Genomic DNA, 27424 nt, shown 5'->3' with positions numbered 1-27424 from the left:
AGTTTTATGAACTGCCTGATCCAGTCCAACCCCTTCTGCAAAGACAGGATACCAGGCACCCCTAATATGTGCCTCTCCTACTCTCTCACTGAATCTTCCAAGCAAGGAGTGCACAAGAATTGCTGAATCAATCTAAGGTTTAGCCACCTGTTTCCAAAATCGGTCAGGTAGATGCTTTTGGAAAACTCATAAGCAAGGCATAAAGGTGAAATGCCAACACCCTATTTTTTATCCTAGAAACTGGTATTCAGAGGTATATTTCAACTGAACTTGGAAGTTTCATGTAGCAGGGGTGGGCAATTTGCAACCCTCCAGATATTTTGGCCTACAACTCCCGTGATCTCTTGCTACTGGCTATGTTGGCTAGGGCTGATGGGAGTTGTAGGCCAAAATATCTGGAAGGCTACAAGTTGCTGATCTCTGATGTAGCTTAGCATGGCTAAAAGCTGATAAACCTATCCTTCATGAATCTAAATAATTTTCAGATTCTACCATTTCCTCCCAAGTCATGACAGCAATGCTTCTGTTGAAAGCAACCTTAAAAGGGCATTAGCCCTTCTCTGCATGTAATCATCACATAAAACTGTCTGCAGTTCTGCAAGCATGGAGGCCAACAGGTGAACAGACTTCAGTATTCACAAACAGCTCCACAAGGCACTCAATTTCTCTGCCCCAGTTCACAAGGAACAGCAAAGTCAAATTTTAGGGGCCTACATTTCTTCAATTTCAATGTCAATGTTCACATTCAAGGCAACTCCACTGGCTGGCTACAAAAGATTTCAAAATGGCGGCAGTGAGCCCAGCAACACAGAAGGTTCTAGCGACTCACCTTTGTGGTGTCATCATGTGACCGCTGGTATCGTTTCCAGCGGCAACCATAAATCCCCGTCAGGCATGACAAACACAACTGTGGCTCGTAGTACTGCAGAGGTTGGTGTTTAACCATGCTCTTCCCAGCTCGTCACCAGCAAACTATCAGAATTCCATCAGGCCTTGGGCGTGCCTACAAGAAAGCAGGAGTTGGGGCATTTAGTAGAAGGGATGGATAGATGGTGAACACATAATGAAGTGTGTATGGTGGTGGCAGTGTCATCAACCAGTGCTTTTATTCTAACTGACATCAACAGCCCTGTGGGACAGAAGAAGGAGTAAGGGAAACAGGAGCCGGCAAAGGGAACATCTGGACTGTCCAGTCACACATGGGAGATGAGAGGGCAAGCAGGCCCATTCCACTAGCCCTGCTGAGAGACTATGTATAATTTTTTCCTCTTCCTTCCCCATTCTTTTTTTCCTTGTGAGACATGTCTTTTTTAGACTCTAAGCCTGCAAGCAGGGACTGTCTTGTTTACCAAAGGACTATAAGCCGCTCTGAGAGCCTTTTTTGGCTGAGGAGCAGGATCAAAATACTTTGAATAAATAAACCAATAACTCCCTGCCATTAAGCAAGAAGGGTCGGGAGGAGGGGCGCCTGTTCAGCAGATCCAGTATTAGCTGGGCCCATCACTGATAGGTACTCTAAGCCCTTGCAACCACCATCTTTATTTCCATATTTTTGTGGCACAGCCATTTTTTCCCCCCACAGTGCCCTGAAAAAAACAACTCAAAGTTCTGGGGCATGTATGGAAATGGAAATGGCACCCGCAAACCACCCACCAAAGTAAGCCCCCCAGGGCCCACATCCACCCACCACTATAGGAGGGGGCCTACAGGGCAGGACTTTGCTGAAGGCTCTTCTCAACCCCGGGGGCATCCCTGATTTCAGAATTAGTGGACAAATAGCCTGAAACTAAGAAGATGCTACATATAAAGTCAGACTGTTGGTCCATCTAGCCCTAACATCTCAGGCCAAGTCGTACTCGGAAGTCGTACTCGTACCACAGGAAGCGGCCACAGGAAGGATTCATCCATTTGGCCCAGACTTCCCCAACGTGATGCCCTCCAGATGTGTTAGACCACAATTCCCATCATCCCCAGCCAGCACAGTCTGGGGGAGGCTGGGTTAGCTCAATGTTGTTTACACTAACTGGCAGTCACTATTTTTCCCAGCTCTGCTCTCCAAGATCTTATAGCTGGATCTCAAGTTTCAGGGGAGAAATTTCTCAGCAGTGTTTAGAACATAAGAAGAGCCCTGCTGGATCAGACCAAGGGTCCATCTAGTCCAGCATTCTGTCCATACAGTGGCCCACCAGCTGTCGACCAGGATCCCACAAGCAGGGCATGAGTGCAACAGCACCCTCCCGCCCATGTTCCCCAGCAACTGATATACACAGGCCCACCGTCTCTGGTACCAGGGTAGCACACAGCCATCAGGACCAGTAGCCATTGACAGCCTTCTCCTCCAGGGATTTGACTACCCTCCTTTTAAAGCCATCCAAATTGGTGGTCATCACTATGTCTTGTGGAAGCAAATTCCATAGTTTGACTATGCAATGTGTGAAGACGTCCTTCCTTTTATCTGTCCTGAATCTTCCATCAATTAGCTTCATGGGATGATCCCATTGGGTTCTATTATTATGAGAGAGGGAGAAAAATGCCTTCCTATTCACTTTCTCCACACCATGCATAATTCTGCACACCTCTATCATGTCTCCCCTTGCCCTCCTTTTTTCCAAGCTAAACAATCCCAGCTGTTGTAACCTTCTCTCATAGGGGAGATGCTCCAGCCCCTTGATCATTTTTGTTGCCCTTTTCTGTACTCTGTCCTTCTTTAGGTGGGGTGACCAGAACTGTACACAGTGTTCCAAGTATGGCCGCATCACAGATCTGTATAAAGCCATTATGATCTTGGCAGTTTTATTTTCGATTCCTTTCCTAATTATGCCCAACATGGAATTTGTTTTTTTACAGCAGCTGGACATGGGGTCGACATTTCATCAAGCTGCCACCACAACCGCAAGATTTCTTTCTTGGTCTCTTTCTTGGTTTAAAAAGCAGGAGTTGGGCAACCTACGGCCCCGTGCGGCCCTCTGGCCTAATTTCAAAAGGTATCTGCAAGTAATCACTTCAGGCCCCTGGCAAGAGTGATGTGTCGCTCCCCAGAGGGCACCCTTTGGTTCCTGAGGTATAACTCCCTCAACAGGAAAAAAAACCCACCCCTGGTTTAAAGGGGAAAACAACAGCAGCAATCTTAAGCATACATACCAGGACGTCAATCCCACTAAATCGTAAAGGACTTATTTGAAAGTAGGTTTTGCTTAGGACCAGGCTGGGTGAAGGTTCTTGACTGCCAGACCAGCCCCAGAGAACAATTTTGCCAGAATTCCACATCTCTAAAATAAGATTCCACAATTTTGCCAGAATTCCACACTCACATATCGAAGTGCCTTAAAATGTCCAGAGTCCACCCTGTCCCCCACCACCTCCTTCGACCTAAACAGCTCTCCTCCCTCAGCAGAGCTGGATCTCTTTAGGGCTCAGGTAAGAGGGCAACCTCAGATACGCAGACGATTCCATCCTAATGGCAGAAAGCGAAGAGGATCTAAAGAGCCTCTTGCTGAGGGTGAAAGTGGAGAGTGCAAAAGCTGATTTGAAACTCAACATTAAAAAAATGAAGATCATGGCATCTGACCCCATCACTTCCTGGCATATAGAAGAGGAAGAAATGGAAGCAGTGACAGATTTTATTTTCTTGGGCTCCAAGATCACCGCAGACAGTGACTGTAGCCATGAAATTAAAAGACACTTGCTCCTTGGGAGGAAAGCTATGGCCAACCTAGACAGCATAGTAAGAAGCAGAAACATCACCTTGCTGACAAAGGTCCATATAATCAAAGCTATGGTTTTCCCAGTAGTAACGTATGTGAGAGCTGGACTATAAGGAAGGCTGAGCGCCGAAGAATTGATGCTTTCGAACTGTGGTGCTGGAGAAGACTCTTACGAGTCCCCTGGACTGCAAGGAGGTCAAATCAGTCCATCCTAAAGGAATCAACCCTGAGTGCTCATTGGAAGGACAGATGCTGAAGCTCTAATATTTAGGCCACCTAATGCAAAGAGAAAACTCCCTGGGAAAGACCCTGATGCTGGGAAAGATTGAAGGCAAAAGAAGGGGACGGCAGAGGATGAGATAGTTAGATAGCATCACCGATGCAATGAATATGAACTTGAGCACGCTCCGGGAGAGAGCAGAGGACAGGAGGGCCTGGCGTGCTATGGTCCATGGGGTCACGACGAGTCGGACACGACTGAACGACTGAACAACAAGCGGGCAGTGCAGAAACTGTTGACCACACACAAAAATTCAAATATGAAGATTACAGGCTTCCCTGCCTGTAGTGGAGGCTGGTGGCTCCACTGTCTGTGGAGTGGTAAATCCACTCCAGGTTTCAGTCAGAACCACCCAGAATTCTAAAGTAGTCTGCACCTTGGGTAGCTTCTTTAGAGTTCTGACCAGAGCAGATTCACTGCTCAATGACATCGGAGCCACCAGCCTCCACTGCCTGCCTGCCTTTGAATTTTTGACATGTGTAAGTAGGAACATCAGAACGCAAGATGAGCCCTGCTGGATCGGACTGTAGGTCCATCTAATCCAGCATTCGGTTTCCCACAACAACCAGGCAGATACTACCAGGAAGTCCACAAGCAGCCTCCCAACATCTGGTACCTGAAGATACATTGCCTCCAACTGTGGAGGTTCCATTTTAGCTATCATGGTTAATAAGCTGCTGACAGATGCTGCGTCAGGTTGATGCAGCTTGGTCCAGAATCCTAAGAGTTCTGACAAACATACAGCTGCTGCTACCAGGCTGCTAAACAGACTAATTGCTACCCCCAAGTAGGAACCCTCCTTTGAGAAGCCCTCTCTGGAGGCCATATTTCTGCGTGTCAACCCATCTTCCTTCCTTCTGGCCATTCTCCTGGTTTCCCAGTAGCCACACCCCCTTCTGGGCTGGTACTGTTTCCTAACGGCAAAACTGGTGAACATATTGGACATTGCAAATTCACCAGTCAGAGCATTTCAAAACAAACAATAAAGGAAACTGTATCGATACAGGGCTTAAGTCCTGAAAGACAGCTTAGAAATCTGTCAATAAATAAATAAACACACACAGGGACAGGGAGAAGTAAGACAGCCATCTCAAGAGAAAGTGAAACATGAAAGTAATACTCAAGATATTTTTTAGCCTTACAATGGGAGAGCGGTATTGTTCAATTGGGACAGTTCAATGGCCAGGCTGGCTGGGGATGATGAGCATTCTCCAGATGTTTTGGACTTCAACTCCAGCATTCCTGACCACTGGCCAGGCTGGCAGGGGCTTCTGGGAGCTGAAGTCCCAAACACCTGGAGATCTCCCTTGTGCCCATCCCTGGTTTACAGGACACACCCATCAGGAGGCTGGACAAGACCTTTACTGTTTCTCTCCAACAAAAACAGAACAGCTACAGAGAACTCCATGCTGATACAACTAGGTGCTACCTACTGGCTAAACTATAGGACAGTGGGTTGTATCCAGTGTTAGTACTACTTAGAGTAGACCCACTGAAATGAATGGGATTTAAGTTAGACAACACTGGATACAACCCACAAACCTTGGCCGATCAGGTTAGAAGCGAAATTTTGGATCCACCATTGGGGATGTGGGGGAACTAGTGTTGAAGCTAACACCCCAAGCGGTCTTTTATATTTATATCCCACTTTTCTTCAAAATCAAAGTGGTTTTATAATAAAATGCAGTAAAACAGGAATCAACATTTGAAAACATCAATAATAAGAATATAATGACAGTAATGTGAATGCTGTGTCGACAGACAGCAGTGCAGGTCTAACAAATTCTGGCAGGGATGACTTCAAAGTTTAAAGGCAGCAAATCCTGCATTGACCAGATGGGAATGAGGCGTTAATACCGGAAGGCAGAGGACTGCAAGCAAGAGAAGGGACCCCTGCCTGTAACGAGGCCTATCACGCCCTTGGGGAAGAAAGGGTAAGCAGATCTTGGAAGCGAAGAGTCCAGAGACATCTTTGCTGTGTCCTGGGAAGCTATCAGGTCACGTGGTGTGCAGGGCCTGTTAAGATCAGGCTGATACAGTCTGAAAGTTGCTGGGGGCTGTAGCTCAGCGGCAGTGCACAGGCGTCACATGCAAGAGATCTCAGGTTTGATCCCCGGCATCTCCAGGCAGAGCTAGGAAAGAATCTTGCCTGGAACCCCGGCAAGTCACGGACAGTGTCAACAGTATTGTAGCCCAGTTGACAGTGTCAGCTGGACTATACGAACCAATTATCTGACCCAGTATAGGGCAGCTTCCAAGCCTTATCCTCCATGGATTTGTCAAATCCCCTTTCAAAGCCATTGCAGTCTTCTGGCAGCGAGTTCCCTAAATCAACATGGTGCTGCTGTATGAAGAAGGCTGCATCAATTATTTATCCCAAAGTAAGATCACTGCAGGCCCCTGACCAACCAGGCTCCAAATATTATTAATAATAATAAGTACAGATTTAGCACTTTCGAATGACAAAGCACTTTGCATCCATTACCTTCTTGTAATCCTTACAACCACCACCCTGTAATGTAGGTCTGTTTTATTAACCCACATATTGGAGATTGGGTGGGCAGGCGGCGGGGGGATGAGGCTGAGCAAGTGTGCCTTGACTAAGACAATGTAGTATGCTTATGGCAGAGGTGAGATCTGAAGTGGGGGGGCCTCCTGATTTGTAGCTCAGTCTCTTTTATTTATTTATTACATTTATATCCCGCCTTTTTTCCTCTTTAAGGAACCCAAGGTGGTGTACATAATCCTCTATTTCAGCCTCAAAACAACAACCCTGTGAGGTAGGTTGGGCTGAGAGTCTGTGACTGGCTCAAAGTTACCCAGTGAGCTTCATGGCCCACGTGGGGACTAGAACTCGGATCTCCCGGCTCCCAGTCCAACACTCTAGCCACTACACCACACTGGCTCTCTTAGCCACTACACCAGCCTTCCCAAACTTGGTGCCCTCCAGATTTAGTAAACTTCCATTCCCATCTGCCCCAGCCAGCATGGCCAATGGTCAGGACTGCTGGGAGTCATAGTCCAAAGCTTCTAGAGGGGACTAGGCTAAGGAAGACTGCCCTACACCAGCTCTCACGGAGTTCAGAAAAACTCTCAGCTCGTGTCCTTGAGCTTCTCCAGCCTGCAAACACAGCCAGGGCCAAATCCACATTCAGACTTCCAGGAAAGCCATATTAAAAAGGCAGGAGAGTCCAAATAGAGCGAGCGTCCTCCAGAAAGCATGCCCAATATTTAATCAAACCTGTGTCACTCCAGTTAACCAAGAGGTTCCACCCTTCAGGGGGGAAAGTGTGCCCCCCTCGCTATACACAGCACATATAAAGGGCCCTGTCTAGTATATTAATCCAGCCTTGCAACCAAGTGCACAAAAGTTACTAGCATAGAAATAATGGTAAATAACAACAACAACAATGCACAACAAAACCTTGACCGGGGCCTGCTTGCTCACACATACCAGCACTAGTCATTTGCGGCCTAAAAGGGGGTGGAGGAGAGAACCAGAGGACCAACTTATGAAAAGCTTCTCCGCCTGGTAGTGATTTCATCTTCTCTGCCATCAGGCAACAAAACAGAAACCCACAAGGGAAAGTTGGATAGTATTAGTAGTTCAAACCTAGCCAATGTCCTAAGCGACAGAAATTGGGCTGCTAAAACATTTCCATTCCGTGCTTACCACCTCCCTGGGGATCGTGTGCTTTTTCCGAGAGCCCCTCCCAGCCTTCTGAAAGCAGGCTCCGAACTTCTGACACTGCCCTGCAACTCCCAATTCCCAGGGCACCCGCAGCACTGCCACGGGGAACGCAGGCTATGAATGATTCAGGTCTCCGCCAGTTAGCATTACACGTACAGAAATAAAACAGGAAACAAGACAAGGGGGGAATTAATTATTCACATTTTTTGAAACATGCACCAGTAAAAACACACATAAAACACAGAGGGGGGAGGAGAGAGAACCCCACAACACCCAACAACCTTCACTTCTGAGAGAGAGAGAGAGAGAGAGAGAGAGAACAAACACCATCTCCCAGGAGATCCCAAAATCATTTTTGGTGAATGATAATATAAACACTTGCCAATGAACATGTGAGTCAGGGAGAAAAGGGATGGGCAGCTCCCATCCCCCGTCCCAATTTTGATTTTGCACCACCGTCAATAACAGATGTCAAAGACGATGTATCATCTTTGAGCTGCACCCCAGTTTTGAAATCTCTTTGGTTAAGAAGGTCCTGTGTATGTGCGGGGTGGAGGGGCGTTTGATTAGCTGAGTGCTTTTTGCCGGCTCTGGTGCTTCCATTTATCTGTTACACCATCTTTTCATTTTGTTGATTAGGGGTATTGTCACTGTTGTTAGTTTATCAACAGCTGCATTGTGTGTGTGGGGGGGGGCAAGGCAGGATGTAATAAGTTATTCTAATAAATCATACCAGAAAAATGGCCATTATGACCAGCAGGGACCAGAAACAAGGCTGGTATGTTGCATGGAAATTTGGTAGAGGAAAGAGATTTCAGGCATGATAACACTCGTTTTTTAAATAGGAATGAGGCGTTTCACTGATTGCAGCCCATTTCTTTCCTCATATGGAAAGTCTTGGGAGCCATCAAGAATCGATCTGCTCCTACCTGCAGGCTACTGCCCTGGGTTCCCCAACTGGGTCTATACCTTAGCGCAGCCTTCCCCAACCTGCAGCCCTCCAGATATTTAAGAACAAAAGAGCCGTGCTGGATCAGACCAAGGGTCCATCTAGTCCAGCATTCTGTTCACACAGTGGCCAACCAGCTGCCCATGGGAAACCCACAAGCAGGACATGACTGCAACAGCACCCTCCCGCCCATGTTCCCCAGCAACTGGTATATGTAGGCATACTGCCTCTGATACTGGAGGTAGCATACAGTTATCAGTAGCCATTGATAGCCTTCTCCTCCAGGAACTTGTCCAATCCCCTTTTAAAGCCATTCAATTTGGTGGCCATCTCTACATCTTGTAGTGAATTCCTTAGTTTAACTCTGCGCTGTGTGAAGAAGGACTTCCTTTTATCTGCCCTGAATCTCCACCAATCAGCTTCATGGGATGGCCCCACTGGGTTCTAGTATTACGGGACAGGGAGAAAAATGTCTTCCTGTCCACATTCTCCACACCATGCACATGTTGTAGCCTTCCCTCGTAGGGGAGTTGCTCAGCCCCTTGATCATTTTAGTTGCCCTTTTCTGCACTTCTTCCAACTCTACAATGTCCTTTTTTAGGTGCGGTTACCAGAACTGTACATAGTACTGTAGCAAGTGTGTCCAAGTGTGGTCGCACCATAGATTTGTATAGGGGGAGCATCATCTTAGCAGTTTTTATTTTTGATTCCTTTCCTAGTTATGCCTAACATGGAATTTGCCTTTTTCACAGCAGCAGGACACTGGGTCGACATGCTCATCGAACTGTCCACCACAGCCCCAAGATCTCTTTCTTGGTCCGTCATCATCGTTGGCTCAGATCCCATAAGCATATAGGTGAAGTTTGGATTTTGTGCCCCAGCATGCATCACTTTACACATGCTTGTACAGAACCGCATTTGGACTACAACTCTCAGCATGCCTAACCATTGGCCATGCTGGCTGGGGCTGATGGGAGTTGAAATCCACAACATGTGGAGGGCACCAGGCTGGGCAAAGCTGTCCTAGCATGAGCAAAGGAGGGTGCCAGACCATGCTAGGACATCTCGGCAATTCATACACTCTCCTGCTGAATGGATCCGTCTCTGCCCAAGTATGTCTCATGCTGATCCCAAGCAAGGAATATTCTAATATTATCAAGCATGTGAATACCAGACACCAGTTCCAAAATCCTCCCCCTCACTGGGTCCTCTATTAGCAGCCCACAAACACACGCCTCGCAACTTGCAAGCGAGGAAATGTTTTCACAGCCGCTGCCCTACAAGCTGCCAAGTGCTGCTGCCTGGATGTTTTCAGTGCTGCTGGATCTGGTCCAGAGCCAAAAAGAAAGAGTTTTTACCATCACATCTCTGACAAAGTGTTGCTTTGGGGGCAGGAGGTGGGGGAATCAACACAACTGAAGAGGAATAGAGTGGTTTCCATGGGATTATTAGAAACTCCAACAGGGATCCTGCAAAACTTCATCTCTCACACACGTGCACCAAAACCCAGTTGCCATCTAATGGCCCCTTTCAGTCCACCTCCTCTTCAGTCTTCTTTCCTCCCCTGCCCCCTTTCTCAAATTACCACTTGCAGGAACCAACATCAATATTTTGACACAAGGCTGGTTGATGTTCCATCCACATCTTGCTGCAGACAAGCAATTCAGATACTGGGGCCCTTCCCCCCTAAGCTCCAGTCGTTTCAGGAAGAGAAGTCCTTGGAGTACGATGGCCTCCCCTGGACCTAAAGTTGGGACCCCATCAGACTGTTTCCCAGGGGCTTGGGGAGTGACTACAGATCATCAGTAGAGCACATGCATTGCTCAATCAAAACCCAAGTTCAATCCAATTAAAGATTCCTGACAGAAGGGCTTGAGAAAACCTCTCTCAACCGGGACCTTAGAGAGCCACTACCAGTGAGAGTAGACAGTACTGCACAAGATGAAGCCAGCATCATATGGTCATAAAAAGTCTTGGCAGTAGCCAGAGACCATATGGTCAATAGAGTCCCAAGTCAAGCCCTGGAATATGGACTTATAATTTGCACCCACCCTTTTAGCCGGGAATATCTATTTATCTGAAATACTTGTATGCTACTTTGCAGGGCAGAGCCCTCCCAAAGTGGCTTTAAAGATAGTTAGCTTCATATGCGTAACAGGAACATTATCCTTCAAAATGATTTACACTACAAACTACCAGTCCAGGCCACCAAAGGTAATCCTTGTACCCATCCGCCCCTGATGCATTCTGCTGCGCCCACCCACCCAAGCCATTCCTACTTATGCCAGAGGTGAGCTACAATTCCCATCAGCCCTAGGCACCATAGCCAACGGAGAGGGGTGAGGGGAGTGGTAGTCCAACAACATCTAGAGAGCCACACTTTCCCCCTTCCTGCCTTATGCCTTCCCCTGTTTCCACCTCCATCCTCAGATGGTCCAAAGCAGTATAGAATCACAGAATAGTAGGGTTGGAAGGGGCCTACAAGACCATCGAGTCCAACCCCCTGCTCAATGCAGGAATCCAAGTCAGAGCATCCCTGACAGATGGCTGTCCAGCCTCATCTTGAACGCCTCCAGTGTGGGAGAGCCCACCACCTCCCTAGGTAACGGGTTCCACTGTCGTATTGCTCTAACAGTCAGGAACTTTTTCCTGATGTTCAGCCGGAATCTGGCTTCCTGTCACTTGAGCCCATTCTTCCATGTCCTGCACTCTGGGATGATCAAGAAGAGATCCTGGTCTTCCCCTCTGTGACAACCTTTCAAGTGCTTGAAGAGCGCTATCATATCTCCCCTCAGTCTTCTCAAGGCTAAACATGCCCAGTTCTTTCAGTCTCTTCTCATAGGGCTTTGTTTCCGGTCCCCTGATCATCTTCGCTGCCCTCCTCTGAACCCTCTCCAGTTTGACTGCATCCTTCTTAAAGTGTGGTGCCCAGAACTGGACACAGTACTCCAGATGAGGCCTAACCAGTGCTGAGTAGAGGGGAACTAGTACTTCCGGGGATTTGGAAGCTACGCTTCTATTAACGCAGCCCAAAAGAGCATTGGCCTTTTTTGCAGCCACATCACATTGTTGGCACATCTTCAGCTTGTGATCAACAACAATTCCAAGATCCTTCTCGCTTATAGTGTTGTTGAGCCACGTATCCCCCATCTTGTAACTGTGCATTTGGTTTCTTTTTCCTAGGTGCATAACTGTGGTACCCCGCTCGTTACCTCTCCCCAGTTTGGGAAGATCCCACTGATTAGCACTCTTTGAGTCCCATTCTGTAGCCAACTGTGGATCCACCGGATCATTGTTTCATCTAGCCCACTTTGAGCTAGTTTGCTCATCAGGTTATCATGGGGCACTTTGTCGAAAGCTTTGCTGAAGTTGGGGTATATGATGTCTACAGCATTCCCATGGTCCACAAGGGAGGTTACTTGATCAAAAAATGAGATCAGATTCGTCTGACAGGACTTGTTTTTGACAAATCCATGTTGGCTTCGAGTAATCACTGCATTGTTTTCAAGGTGCTTCCACATGGATTGCTTTAGAGTCTGTAGTTCCCAGGTTCCTCCTTTTTACCCCTTCTGAAGATAGGGACAACATTAGCCCTCCTCCAGTCATCTGGCACTTCCCCCATCCTCCATGATTTCTCAAAGAGAATAGACAGTGGTTCTGAGAGTTCTTCTGCCAGTTCCTTTATTACTCTAGGATGCAGTTCATCTGGCCCTGGAGATTTGAACTCATTCAAAGTAATTAGGTGTTTCTTGACCATATGCCTATCGATCTCAAGCTGCAATCCTGCCCCTTCAGCCTTTGCCAGGGGGGTCATAGACCCTCTTTTGGGAGAAGACTGAGACAAAGTAGGAAGTGAGCACCTCTGCCTTTTCTTTGTCATCTGTTATCATTTTGCCATCCTTATTTAATAGCTGAACAACCATTTCTTTCCTCTGCCTTTTACTGTGCACGTAGCTGAAGAAAGCCTTTTTGTTGTTTTTAGCATCCCTCGCTAACCTCAGCTCATTCTCAGATTTAGCCTTCCTGACACCATCCCTGCAATTCTGTGCTACCTGCCTGTACTCTTCCTTTGTTACTTGGCCTTCTTTCCACTTCCTATATGTGTCCTTTTTTGTTTTCAGGTCATCCCTAAGCTTTTTGTGAAGCCACATTGGCTTCTTCTGTTGTCTTCCACCTTTTCTTCTTGTTGGAATGGTTTGTAATTGTGCCTTGAGAATTTCCTTTTTTAAAAGCTCCCACCCATCTTGGACTCCTTTTCTCGTTAGCGTCGCTTGCCATGGGACCTTACTGATCATTGTTCTGAGTTTATGAAAATCAGCTTTCCTAAAATCCAGGGTACGCATTTGACTACACTCGGCTTTTGCTTCCATGGTCGCTTTCCCCCAGAGTTCCTGTAACTGCTACTTTATCCACTAAGTCATCTCTGTTGGTTAGGATCAAGTCAAGGATAGCCGATCCTCTAGTTCCTTTCTCTACTTTCTGTAGGAGGAAATTATCCGCCACACAAGTCAGGAATTTCCTGGAGGGGCCATGTTTTGCAGAATTTGTCTCCCAACAAATATCGGGGAAATTGAAGTCCCCCATGACTACTACATCATGCTTCCTTAAAACACTGGCTATTTGCTTTTCAAAAGTTTCATCCTCATCTTCTCCTTGACTGGGTGGCTGGTAGTAGACTCTGACCACCAGGTTCCATTTATTCTTTGCTCCATTTATTTTGATCCAGATGCTCTCGATGGGGCTACCAAGCTCATCCTCCTGTATTTCTGTGCAGAGATACAGTATATATTTTTCACATATAGTGCAACCCCACCTCCCTTTCTGTTCCTCCTGTTCTTTTTGAACAAGTTATATCCTTCCATTGCTGTATTCCAGTCATGAGAGTCATCCCACCAAGTCTCAGTTATACCTATCAAGTCATAATTTCCCTCCTGTATTAAGAGTTCAAGTTCATTTTGTTTGTTTCCCATACTCTGGGCATTAGTATATAGACATCAAAGACCATGTGCTTCATAGTCTGGCTTTCTTCCTACATGTGTCTGAAGACTATTACTGGGTGCTATCAGAGCTGTTCTCTCCGTTGCAGTGCATACGCCTACGTCCATTGTTACCCCCAACATTACATCTCCCTTCCCCGTAGGATTCAGTTTAAAGCTCTCCTGATGAAGTTCTTCATACTGTGGCCAAACACATTCTTCCCATCCTTTGTGAGGTGCAACCCGTCCCTTGCCAACAGCCCATCTTCCAGGAAGTATAGCCCGTGGTCCCAGAATCCAAATCTCTCTCATTGGCACCACTTTCATAGCCAGTCGTTCACCCAGAGTATTTTTCGTTCCCTTTCTATCCCTCTTCTAACTACTGGAAGGACGGATGAGAAAACTATTTGGGCCCCAAAGTTCTTGAGTTTCCTTCCCAAAGCTTCAAAGTCTGACATGATTTCTTCGTAGCTCCGCTTGGCGGTATCATTTGTTCCCACATGGATGAGAAGAAAGGGATACCTATCAGTGTGCTTTATGAGTGCAGGCAACCTTTCAGTCCTGTCTCTAATCTGTCCTCCCGGAAGACAACATACCTGGCAAGTCCACGGGTCTGCGCGACATACTTGAGTCTCGATTTACAGTAGTCTGTTAAGCTCTGTTCTAACAATGGGCAGATTTTGGAATGTGAACACCATGGCGTTTCAGGTATGGTTTACACCAGGGGTATGCAACCGGGTGCCTGCCAGATGTTTTGGACTACAACTCCCACATTCCCTGGCTGTTGGATGGCGATGATGGGAGTTGCAGTCCACCAACATCTGTAGGGCACCAGGTTGCCTACACCTAGTTTACACTGTCTTGACTTTCTGTTCTCCAAAGCCCTTCACATCTGCAAGACAGGCAGTAATTCAGTAGGTCATGGAGCTGAGTCTAATCAAAATGGAGGGGTCCTGACCGCTGCTTATTCTCCTTCTGGTGGCATCATCAACTGCAGCTGGGGGCTCAAGGGAGGGGTGAGATTCTTGGCTGGAGCTGTATCCAAGCACAATGAGAGGGGCTCCCAGCTGCTCTTTCCTCTCCCTCTGGTTTAGACATTGAACTAGACTTGCACACCCAACCACCACCATCCCCTGCCCCACTGCTTTCCTCCCCACTTTCATCTCTCCACCTTTCCCTCTTCAACCTCCCGTTGTAGACTGCTTTTGGAGTATTAAAGTTCCCATCCTGGGTGCTAGTCACTGCTGGACTTAAAAGTGCATACTTGTTTAGGAAGGAACATAAAGCAGGCCAAGAAACAGAAGAGGTGCTGGTACTCCTCAGATCACTCAGGACCACATTTCTACTCACCCTAGCTGAGCTGCCAAGTACACATTTACGTCAGACAATGTTGTTCAAACATTATTGCCATAGGACTGCGTTATCATCTGTGGGGCAACAGCAGCCTGGGCCCCTCTCATTTCACAACATAGAACATCAAAAGTAGGCAACCTTTATTGTTTTGGACCATCCCTGGCCATGCTAGCTGGGGCTTAGGGGAGTTGGTTTTAAAAGGGCGAAGACTATTGCTTGGCCCAAGTCTAGCAAATAGTGTTTATTGTGGCCAATTTCTCAACCAGTCTAGTGTGGCGCAGAGTGGTAGGTGGCAGTACTGCAACCAAAACTCTCCCCATGACCTGAGTTCAATCCCAGCAGAAGCTGGGTCCCAGGTAGCCGGCTCCGGTCGACTCAGCCCTCCATCCTTCCGAGGTCGGTATAATGACTACCCAGCTTGCTGGGGGAAAGGTAGTCACGACTGGGGAAGGCAATGGCAAACCACCCCACTACAGTCTGCCATGAAAACACCAGTGAAAGCAGCATCCCTCTAGGAGTGAGCAATGACTCGGTGCTTGCACAGGAGGAACCTTTCCTTTCCTAGCTCAGAACGTTTGTTGAAGAGCAGGTAATAAAGCATTCCAAATAAATAGAACAGAATGCATCAAGCTCGACGATGCAGATGGAAAAAAAGTTCACCAGCTATTAGAAAAGGATATGGTATCAGAAACATTCCATCTCTACTGCAAATGTAACCCCCACCCCCCAAAAAGACAACCCCAGTAAATTAATCTTTGAGAGAAGAGGCATACAATTCATGGCCAATTAGCCAGATGTGTTTTTCATGGATATCCATGACATTTTAAATACACACATACTATTGTGAGGCCTATTTAAGATCTGGATAATTGGGCGAGAAACACATTTGCAATTGTTATGAACTCATTAGAAGATTACTTCCAATCTCACACACTGGGGAACAAATCAGGGATACCAAAAATTATTTTTTTTCTCCTGCAGAAGTGTTTGCAAGCTCTTTAGACACTCCACTGCTTGAGCTGCTACTGTTCACAGGAGCACCCAATTAACGCCTCCCGAATAAGCTGAAAGCCGGCTCAAAATCTGTGGGAGCCAGACAATTACCTAATCGGAATGAAATGGGATGCTGTTGGATCACCACTTCATTTGCACTAAAAATATCTCAATAGCCATTCCAGGGCCAGCGTCAGCACCCAGAAGCCTTCCCCAACCTGGTGCCTTCCAGATGGGTTGGACTGCAACTCCCATCATTCCCAGACAGCACTGGCAATTATGGGAGTTGAAGTCCAACCCATCTGGTGGGCACCAAGTTGGGGAAACCCGGCACGCAGCATCCTGGACGCAAGTGCTATAGTACTGCCCCCCACTGATGCTGGCTCTGGGAGCCTCCCTCCACTTTAAAATTTCCCACAATGCCCCAGTCCACTGTTACTCTGAGGCAGTGTGGAGAAAAATGTAAATGTTGGCCAGAAGTCCATGGATGTAGGAGGTGGTACATCTTACTAAGGCCACCTTCAAACCTGGAGTCAGCGCCAAGTCAGTCTTCAAAAACCTAAAAGGACGAGGACAAGGAAAGAAAAGGAAAGGGAAAAGGGGAAAGGGGAAAGAGAAAGGAAAGGGACAGCAACCGTACCGGCTATGTAGACAAAAATATTATTTTTAATTCCCAGGAACTAATTTGAAAATCCATTTGAGCAGTTCTACTGCCTCAACTGGATAAGAACTGTAGACATATATTCCCAAAAAGACTGTACTCTATCAGATACGTGGGCAGATCTAACAGCATAACTTACATGTGAAACCATTTTTTCCCTTTCCCTTGCGTACTCAACACAAGTTGGGAAATTAAAACGCTTGTTCTTTTTCTCTCCACAGCTGGTATTATTGCTGTCTCCCCCCCCCCCCCCGCATGACACACACCCCACACACATACAGAGCTACTGGATTCCTTTTGTTGCTTCCACAGCCTCCTTAGGATTGCTTCTCCAACACCTCCAATTGCTCTTATTGATAAAGAAATTCCTCCTGGCAAAGACCCTGATGCTGGGAAAGACTGAAGGCAAAAGGAGAAGGGGACGTCAGATGGCTAGATAGCATCACCGATGCAATGAATATGGACTTGAGCACGCTCCGGGAGAGAGCGCAGGACAGGAAGGCCTGGCGTGCTGTGGTCCATGGGGTCACGAAGAGTCGGACACAACTGAACAACAACAACAACAACAACAACAACTTCCTCCCAAGAACTTATGCCAGGCTGACTTGACCACATAAGCAACCCGAGGTCTGAGGTCATGCAGTGGGGTTGCGAGGGGCAACGGAACATCGTGGGCCAGCCCAGAGTTTACCCCAAAGCCCTCCCCCGTCTTGTTTCAGAGGGTGGAGGCCCACAGCTGTTCTCTCTAGCTCGTTTCAGGCCTCCTCCTCACATGTCACTGGACACTCAGATGGGAAGGGATCGCAAGGGATTGTTTTTCCACGACCCTTTTAAATCAATTGTCAGCAAATCCCTCCCTCCCACAAGTATCCTGGTTTGGGGCTCTATGGGGAGAGCTCGTTGCCAGTCTCAGGTGCTGGAAGCCAGCAGTGTGTTGTCTGGAGCAGCCTTTTCCAACCTGGGGCCCTCCAGATATGTTGGACTACAATTCCCTGAATCCCCCAGCCAGCACAGCTGGAACGGCATAGCTAGTTTCAGCATAGGTGGAACAGCATTCCAGAGGCAGCAGTCTAAGGCCTGAAGGGCCCGAGAAGGGGAAGGCAACCTGGTGCCCTCCAAATGTTCTGGACTACAACTCCTAGAGTCCCCCAGCCAGCATGGCCAACAGTCAGGGATTGTGGGAGTTGCAGTCCAAAACATCTGGAGGGCACCAGATTGCTGAACCCTGGGCCGAAGACAGTAAGGTGGTCCAAGGCAGATGGGGGGGCGGGGTCCAAAAGGCTGAAGGGTACAGGGGAAAGGAGAAGGAGCTTAACCTGACAGAGTCTTCTCTGGTGAGATTATTTGCAGAGCCAACTCTGAGGCTGGCTACAGCTTTATAGAGCGTGGTGGACAGGGACTGGACCGAAGAGTCAGCCGACGCAGCTGAGCTGAGGGAGATGAGAGGGAGAGAAGGACCATTCCACCAGCCCCGCTGGAAGGCTTAATTTTTCCCTCTCCCTTTCCCATTCCTTTTTCCTTGTGTGTCTTTTTGAACTGTAGCAAAATAATGATGCTTTAAATACATACATAGATGCCTACCTCTAATATGATGTATCACCCTAGGTAGCAACCTTGAAGCACAGAGCTAAGGCTGCAGGGCGTGTGGGTTGACACAGAGTGCTAGCGGGCCAGGAGGTAAAGTGCTGGGAGCGTAGCTGCCCACTTCAACACACACACAGCACTATCATCTTCTTTTCTTTAGGACAGCTTCTTTCACGGGGCGTTTTCCATAGGGTGGTGGTGATAACGATATAGTGATTTTAAAAATTAATATTATGTTATGTATTATTTAATGCTATGCTCTGTGTATATAAATATATACCATGTATATATATAATTTAAAGTATTTTTATCCCGCTCCTCAGCCAAAAAGGTTCCATGAACAGCTTATATATAATCAGTAAACCGGGACAGGCTCCACCTCCAAGCCACCATTTGGCACTGGGCTCCCACAGGTGGATTCAGTGGTTCTCGGGGGGGGGAAAAGTCTGCCTGTGCCAGCTCTAATACACATCCCAGAATCCTCTGCGACACCCATAAGTTCCTCAAGCGGCAAGCTGATGTGGAAAGGGGTCCTTAATGGAAGTACAAGTTTTAACATTGCTGCTTTGGACCAGGAGTGGGCAGAAGGTAGACTGGAATCTACTGCTAGACCTCTACGTGATTCTCACTAGCTTGGCAAGGGTTCTGGCAAGGGATTCCGACTCCCAACTGTTTTAACAATAGCAAAAACAAAATGACTTTTCCCACCTAGATTAGGGTGCTGAAATGAAGAAAGCTGCGGAGCAGGTAGGAAGAGAACCAGGAGCGTATCTTCAAGGGAGCAATGTCTCTGTGCGAGTTCAGCTCCGATACTGAAAGCAAAACCTTGGTTAAAGCCACGAGTTCAGAAGCACCCCGTTCCTTAATGCTACTTGGTGTACGTCAGCCTTGAGCCACCATTTTGCACCTGACTCCAGCTGGTCGGCCTTCCGGTTAAAATAAAATAACAAAGTACATGCTGGAAGCCTGCCCACCCCGGCTTTAGGCAAAGCCTTTAACCTTTCCTGTAAACTAGCCTTTCCCAACCTGGAGTCCTCCAGATGTTTTCAACGACAACTCCCAACATTCCTGGCCATCGGCCATGCTGGCTGGGGTGATGGGAGTTGTATTCCAGAAGATCTGGCAGGCACCAGGTTGGAGAAGGCAGCTGCAGGCCTTCCCTATGCGATTTCTTACAGGGACAGGGGCTTTTTGGGCCACACTGCTTGCTCATAGCCATGAATCTCCCCCTGAAGCACTGTGCCTGGCCATCCTCCTCCTGCATTTCTCACATTCCTGTGCTCCTCCTTCTTCTGTTCCAAAGTGCACCATGATTCATCTCTCCTTGCTGAATTTCAGTCTGTTGCCACCTGCCCAGCTCTCCCATTCAATGCAACATCATCTGCCACCCCTGAAGGTCCCATCATGTAAATCCCAAGATGCTGGATGGATTTGGATCATACTGTGGTGAGGGAAGGTGCACTCTCCATGTCCTCAGAGGCACTCCTTACTTACTATACATTCTCCAGAGCAGCCTTCCCCAACCCAGCACCCTTTGGATGTGCTGGACTACAACCCCATCATCCCCAGCTACTACAGCTACTGAGGGGTCATGATGGCTGGGAATGATGGGATGGGATGATGGTCCAACCCATCTGGAGGGCACCGGTTTGGGGGAGGGCTGCTCTGGAGCCATTCCTTGGAATGAATGAATGACAAGTTCTGGACCCAAGGAATCCCCATGAAGGTTATGATAAATATTCACTTCCAAGAGCAGGTCATCTTAGGGGAAATGAGTGTGCAAGAAGAGGAGGAGAAAGGTCATTTGCAAATCCATTTCATCAGTGGCCATTTCATCTGCCCTTCACGAAGAGGAACCACCAGGGAATCATCAACTCACTTAGCAGATGACGCCAACATCTATTTAGTCAAAGTGCTTTCAAGAGATATTTAGGGGCAAGGGGGAGGGGGAAGAGATTCTCTTTATTACTGTATGAGGACTGCAACTCCCATTACCCTCAATGGCCATGCTGGCTGGGAATGATGGGAGTTGCAGTCCAATATATGTGGAGTGGATGAGGTTGCGGAAGGCTGCACTAACATTAGCAAAAGCTACTCTCATTCTTTGATACCCTCTAGGAAGAAAGAGGCAAAGATCTACGAGCAAAGTCACTCCTTACCAATGGTAGCTAGAGATGTGAGGGCTTGGGGAAACGACCAGGAAAAAATGGATGGGGTGGAGATGGGGGGGGAAATCAAATGTCCTTTTCTGGAGGTTTTCAGGAACTTCTGGAAAAATGGAGAGAAAATGGTTTCCCCAAAAACATTTTCAGTTATTTTCTCATGCTTTCATATCTCTAGCAGTAATGGGTCTGGTGCTTTTCCCCTGTGGTTTCTCCCCTTCCCATGCAGCTGCAACAACATATGGATGAACAAATCACATGGGTGGTGTGGTTCCTTCTCACACAGATGTTGCCCTCAGGCATTTGCTTTAGAAGCAACCGCTTCATGTAGTGTAGTGGTGAGAGTGACGGACTGGGAGCCGGGAGATCCGGGTTCTAGTCCCCACTTGGCCATGGAAGCTCACTGGGTGACTTTGGGCCAGTCACAGACTCTCAGCCCAATCTACCTCACAGGGTTGTTGTTGTGAGGATACAACGGTGAGGAGGAGGATAATGTAAGCCGCCTTGAGTTCCTTGCGAGAGGGAGAAAGGCGGTGTATAAATGCAATAAATAAAATAAAATAAATCTACGTGCTTTCAATATGCTCTCCTTACTGGCACAGTGTGGGCCACACCACAAGGGGTCAATGCTTATGCCGCTACTGTAAATAGAAATCAGGCCTCCTTACTCCAGTTCCAAAACCAAGAGCTTCATCACACAGAGCTTTTATCCTGCAATTGAGATTGCTCCTTCACAGAAGCTTGCAGGCTCTTCACATGACTCCGTGATCCTCCTGCACTAAATCCCCTTTGTTCTGTTTTTAAAAAGATCTCAGATAATGAGCTATCAAATTACCCCATTGTGTTCAGCTGCAAAGAGTTAAAGCAGCAAGAAGAGGAGCGAGGTCAATGAAAGATAATGGAAGACTCCGATATGGGGAGAAGGGGGGGAAGAGAAGGGGGGGAAGGGAGCGCGTGTAAAGGGAGTCAGTTGTGATCCTGCATTTAAAATGGAAGCAGAAAGCACCGTTTTAAGTGCAGGATTTTAGGCTGGTGTAGAAGTGCCCCAAGTGTTGAAAGAAAAACCTGATCTGGGAAGTTCAGGGGTTGTCCTTGGCTGTACCACAAAATGAGCAAAATGTGAATCCTAGACATAGCACTACATATACACAGCCAACTTGCCATGGCCTAGAGACTACTATAATAACATGTGATTAGCCCTCACTGCATTTAGTAGGAAGCATCACCCTGACTCTGCATTCTTTCTTGCTTCTCCAGAAGAAATTTTTTGTTCAGGCTAAAGCTTAGGACAAGGTTAAGTGTGTGTGTTTGTTAATTAAAGGATCTTTAGTCACACACACAGAATAATTTGTCTGTGTATTAACTTTTGGCCTGACAGCTTAGCAAGAAGAAGAAAAATCAGGGAGGAGATAAGAGAGTCATCATGAAAGTATTTTCTCATTAAAGGAGCTTGTGCGAAAGATCATCTCTGACTTCTGAACGCCGTGCCTGGTTTAAAGATTGCGATAATGAATGGCAAGTTGAGGGAGTGAGGAAATTCCATCTGCTTGGTTCTTCCAAAGGGTGACATGAGAAGCGCATTCTCTCACAGAACTGCAGAGCAGATGAGCAAGTCTGATGTTTTATTACCAATTTTTAAAAATACTGAGCCTAGTCATTCAATGTCATTTAGAACTGAAGAACCCAGCAGATTCAAGCGTCTCTTGATCACTCTGTCTAACTGGTCCTGGAACACAGCTAATAGAATTTAGAGTTGGAAGGTACCTTGGAGGTCATTTAGTCCAACCACCTCTTTGATGGAGGAATCTACAACATCAGCAGCCCTGGGCACAGCTGTCACTCCCCAGCAGAGATTCAGATGAGTGTGACAGATGAATCGCCACCCAGACATCCACAAATCTGGCAGCTATTATATGACAGACGTTATTCTATCTCAGATGATTGGGAGGTGGAAGAAAGAAATACCTTAAAACTATTACCTGCCCAGAGGAAATATCTCTTTAGGCTCTCATCAGCTAAGGCCCACACTACAATAAGAAACTAACAGAATATTAGTTTAAAAAATCATCTCAACCAGCAAGGACTAGAGTTCCGTCTGCTTGCAGACTACAGGTATCCAGGAAAAAATACCTTCCAAGGTGCGCTCTAGCTTTCAGGTCTCCAACGCTGGGCCCGTGACCTCCGGTGTGCTCACAAACACCTCCTTTGGCTCTTTGCCTCTCCTGACCTTTTTCTTAAGATTTCTTTTAATTAGCTGGGCAGCCGGCATGCTGTAAAGCAAAGGGCTGCCCTCAAGCACCATCTTTACTTGGTTCGAAAGAGTGGTTACATGTTTTGAAGTGCAGGTCCAATCGCTGTCTTGTCCTTAGGTTCTTTGGCACATTGCTTTTCTTTTAGTCGTCCCAGTTTGCCTTCTGGGAAATGAGTGTTTTGTGACTGGCCATGCCCACCACGGCAGCCATTTTATGAATGGGCAAGCTCCACCCCCATGGCAGCCATTTTGTGAGAGCACTCTCAAAATCCCCAATGTGCCCACTGACTCACAAAGGTTGGGGACCATTTACAGATATCTGAGCCAGGCTGTACACATGGCAATCAGGGGGAGAGAACACTCAATGCCTCATACAAAAGCACTCTTTCAGATGCAGGAACCACAGCTAAAATGTACAGTAAAAGCATCAACCTTACAACAAAGGGGAGTGGATGAGGGCCAATTTAAAAGCACACTGCTGCAATTCCTTCCAAATAATGTTGCTTTTTTTGCTTTCCAGGATGGAGAAGTATCCCTGTCACTGCACCTATGGAATCTCCGCCTGCTGGGGTGGGGCTGGGGTGTCAGTAGCAACCATCTTTCAAATCATTAAAAACGGTTCTGATTACACTCGCTAAAGAGTGCAAAGAGCTATCTTGCAAGGGTTCAGCAGAGAGTTTTCTCCAGGAGCCAAAAGGTCATCAGTTAAGAGGCGGCTGTGCAATTCAGCACTAGCAGTTTGCACATCTCCATCCTCTTTCAAACAGAGGCTTGCTTCTCAGCAGCGAATGAGATGAGACAGTGTGAAAGTCATGACTGGGTCGCCTGCAGTTTTTCTCCAAAGCAAATAGCACCCCCCCACACACACATACACCCAAGCTGCTACTTGCCTGCTGTGAGAGGGAACAGACAGATACCAATTATAGTACTTGTGGTTTTTGCCCTGCAGGAAAGAGCAGAGGTTTGTCTGTATTGGGGCGGAGGTGTCTATTGGGAAAACTGCAAGGGTTAAACCTCACTCCTCTGCATAGCAGCCAAAATTCTAACTATCTCCCTACCGCCCCTCCCTGAAAATACCCACAAAAGATTTGCATTTCATTATGAGAATCACCATCCCATCCCTCCACTTTGCGGTGTGCAATGGCACAGTCCAGACACAAACGTACCTCCTACAAAAATACTGTTCCACTTTCTCTGCTTCCCTGTGCAGCGAGATGTTCCATGAACAGCACTGGGGTTCATTTTCTCTAGAAATGCAGCAGGAGGGACTTTCGGTTTCTTTGAAATATTTACTTTATGTAAAGCAGAGTATGTAGTATGTGGATGAGTACACAGGCTCTCTTCCTGCAGGCAGTGGAACCTTCAGAGAGCAATTTTGAGAGCTTCTCTCACGACTCAGCACCACCAGCTAAAAACTGAGCTTTCTCTCCCCTCTTGACCCCTGCCGCTCAAGACTGCCAATTACTTTTCTGCCTTCTGCTTCTCCTTCCGCTCCTCTCCTCAGCTTGAGCAGTATCACCCATCAGAGCTCAGAGAAGGCACCTCATCTAAACACAGAGACCTGGTTCGCATGTAACGACAACCCAGAGTATGGGTTGAGTATGGGTTATTGTTGAATCGTGGGTTGTCGTTACGTGCAAACCCTGCACTATGGTTTAACTATGGGTTGTTAACCAACAACAACCCAGGAAGAGAACCCATGGTTTGTTGCTGGGTTGTGAACTCTGGGATATTTGTGGCTAACAACCCATAGTTAAACAGTAGTGCAGGGTTCGGAAGTGAAAACCCACAATTCGACAACAACCCATATTCAACTCATGCGCAACCATCCTTTGGGTTTTCATTCCATGCAACCCAGATCAGAGAGAGATGACTAACTATCAGGAGACCATCTCCTAACCCAGCTTGCCCCAAGCCATTGGCCATGCCAACTGAAGTTGTAGTCCAACTCCACATCTGGAGGGCACTCAGTTGGGAAAGGCTGCCCTGGCCATGACTTTGCACTGATGGATCACCAACTGGTTATGCTGGAGTATTAAACCAGCACTCTGCTGAACAGAGCAACAACAATACAGGCATAACAATACCATTTTCCCCTCATAGGAGATTTCAGCACATCCTGCAACAGCTGCCAAAAGCCATTCCAGTGCTCAAGACTCAGAACCCAAGAAATTCTATTTTTGGCTTGGCTAATGAGGCACTTGATAGTGACTTTGAATCAGGCAGGAAATTGTGTTTCATTTTGAAATCTGACAGAAGAAGAAGAAGGAGGAGGAGGAGGAGGAGGAGGCGGAGAAAAAAACCCAAATCATACTGCATGCTTAGGTTACATACAAGGCTGCTCATCCATTATATTTTGGCACACTAAATTTAAACTTCCTAGCTGGTGGGAAGCCAAAACGTGTGTTTCTAATCTATATGTCTATGTATTGTGGGCAGTGTCAGAAATCTGTTTTATGTTTGATGCATATCACTAATTCCTAAGACTTTAAGAGAGCAAATAAAAATGTCAGAAAATTCTGACTTTCACAACCTTTGGAACTCCCTGTCAAGGGAGGCTAGGTTGGCTTCCTCTATGCTGTCCTCCCACCGGCAGGCAAAGACCTTTTTATTCAAGCTGGCCTTTGCCATGGAAACTAGTCTGTTGGGTTGGGTGCTCTTTTTATTCTTTTATTTATCTGATTTGATTCAGACCCTGCCTTTCTACCAAAAAATGGCACTCAAGTCAGCTTACAGGCACAATTAAAATTGATTAAAATAATACATTAAAATAGAGTAAAAATGTAACATTTTGATTTTGCTTTTTTAATATTGCTGTTAATGTATTTGTTTTATGACTGTTTTAATTGAAGTTTTACCTTAATTTTGGTTATTATTGTTAGCAGTCTTGAGTGCCATTTCTTTGGGAGAATTTTTTTTTAATGTGAAAAGGCAATCAGGTGCCTTCAGCGAGTGTCTAAATTCCTTCCTTCTCATCAGTAGAGGCTGGTGGCTCCGATGTCAGAAACCGCTCCGGGTTTCAGTCAGAGCTCTAAAGGAGCCTCACGCCTTGGATCGCTCCTTTACCATTCTGACTGGCTCTGACTGTCACCAGGGGTGGCCTCTCCACCCCACTGACATCGTAGCCACCAGCCTCCACTACTTCCCGTATACAGTAAAGAATGTTTAGCCATCATGGCCATAGCTCTAAATGTCAACACACAAGTATCATGACCTAACAAAACTTGGACTAGATCTCCTATTGCCAGGAATCTCAATGTTCACCACATGTCTGACATTTACTGCAACATCCAAACACTGGCCTGACAAGCAGGTTTGCACTCGTAACCCATCCGCCTGCAGAACTTTATGCTACATCAAATTGTGGCACATCAAGAGCCAAAAGGAAGCCAGGAGCCTCCTCCTCCAATTGATGCTATTTTCCTTACTTGGAAGAGACTTTTTACTCTATACCGGCAATTCCCCAACCTGGGGCGTTCCTGATGTTTTGAACTACAACTCCTATCGCCAGGAAATGGCACTCAAGGCGACTAACAACAATAAAAGCCACCTTTAAAAAATAAAAACCTAATTAAATCACACACACATTAAAAACACAAATTTAAAAAAAAAACCACAACCACTATAAAAGAATAAAAGCAGCACTCAACCTGTGAAACCAGCTTACATGCCAAAGGCCTGTTTGAATAAAAATGTCTGTGCCTGCTGGCAGAAGGACAGCAAAGAGGGAGCCAACCCAGCCTCCCTTGGCAGGGAGTTCCACGGCTTGAGAGTGGCCACCGAGAAGGCCCTTTCTCATGTGTCCACCAAACAGGCCTCTGATGGAGGCAGGACCAAGAGAACAGCCTCCCCAGGAAGTCCTGAAACCCAGGGCAGGCTCGTATGGGAGAAGGCATTCTTTCAGGTAGCCAGGTCCCAAGCTTTATCGTCCCTGACAACTGGCAATGCTTGCTGAGGCTGAAGGGAATTGTAGTCCAAAATCTAGAGGGTATTGGTTTGCCCAGCCCTACTGTAGACAGCACCGAAACCCTGGAGACCTTTGGAATCACATTGCTTGAACAGCAGCCTCCACCACCAACGCTACCCACCATGCCACAATGCAATCCCTCTTTGAAATGGGACTTTTAAAAGCAGTTTGAATTTGGGGTGGGGGGAGGATTCTTTTCCTAGAAAATAAGTCAAAAATCCCAGGGAGCATGCCCCAGGCTTCAGTCAGACCTAAAATAGCTCTTTGGATCCCAGCCAGGGTTAAGACAGCTGCTTTTCCCTGCTTCTGCCTGATGGAGATCACCGATTTCGCTTCACTTCCTTTCCCAGATTGTAAAAATCATCCTGGCACATTAGGACAGAAATGAATGGCCTGAACTAATGGCACCTTTCCTCACAGAAAACACTGGCTGCATTTAACCAGATGCAACTTACATTCAGAGCTGGTTGGGCTGTAAAACTGAAGATGTTAATTACAGGATGTAAACACTGCCCTCGCGTGACCCGGGAGTGACTGAAATTAAGGATGTGCAACCCCATGCATCTCTGAAGTTCACAGTGGAAGCTTCAGATTGGTTGCTGGTTTCAAATAAACGCTGTTTGTGGTTTTGTGTGTGTGCATGTGAGCATGCCTTTTTAACACAGCAAGCAGCTCTTTGGAAATCCAAGACCTTCTCTCCGGGCTTTTGTACAGTTTGCTATGTGAAAATGCTTCCTTAATGAACTTCGATGGCTGGTAGCTATTTTAGAATAGAGCGCAATCCTATGCATGTTTAGAGAGAAAAAGTCCTATTATCTCCTAGCATGCTCCAACCATGAGGCATGCTGGGAAT

At 46.9% G+C, this 27424-nt stretch overlaps 1 protein-coding gene across 7 annotated transcripts in view; it reads right to left on the bottom strand.

Annotated features, from left to right (window-relative positions):
• GDPD5 (glycerophosphodiester phosphodiesterase domain containing 5) overlaps positions 1-27424 on the bottom strand; it is a 217664-nt gene that overhangs the window by 137245 nt on the left and 52995 nt on the right. For 6 of the 7 annotated variants that reach the window (XM_084842423.1, XM_084842421.1, XM_084842420.1 and 3 more), the window contains one exon: positions 830-1003. In XM_084842423.1, the coding sequence (XP_084698549.1) occupies positions 830-946 (117 nt within the window). In that variant the 5' untranslated portion in view covers positions 947-1003. Of the gene's footprint in view, positions 1-829; positions 1004-18899; positions 19004-27424 lie in introns of those variants that run through there. The other variant, XM_084842424.1, reaches the window with a different exon arrangement.

This window comes from Heloderma suspectum, chromosome 3 (assembly GCF_057233095.1).
Source record: "Heloderma suspectum isolate Gila_16-S chromosome 3, 16-S_ref, whole genome shotgun sequence".
Classification (NCBI taxonomy): Eukaryota; Metazoa; Chordata; class Lepidosauria; order Squamata; family Helodermatidae; genus Heloderma; species Heloderma suspectum.
This window is presented reverse-complemented; position numbering and strand designations above follow the sequence as displayed.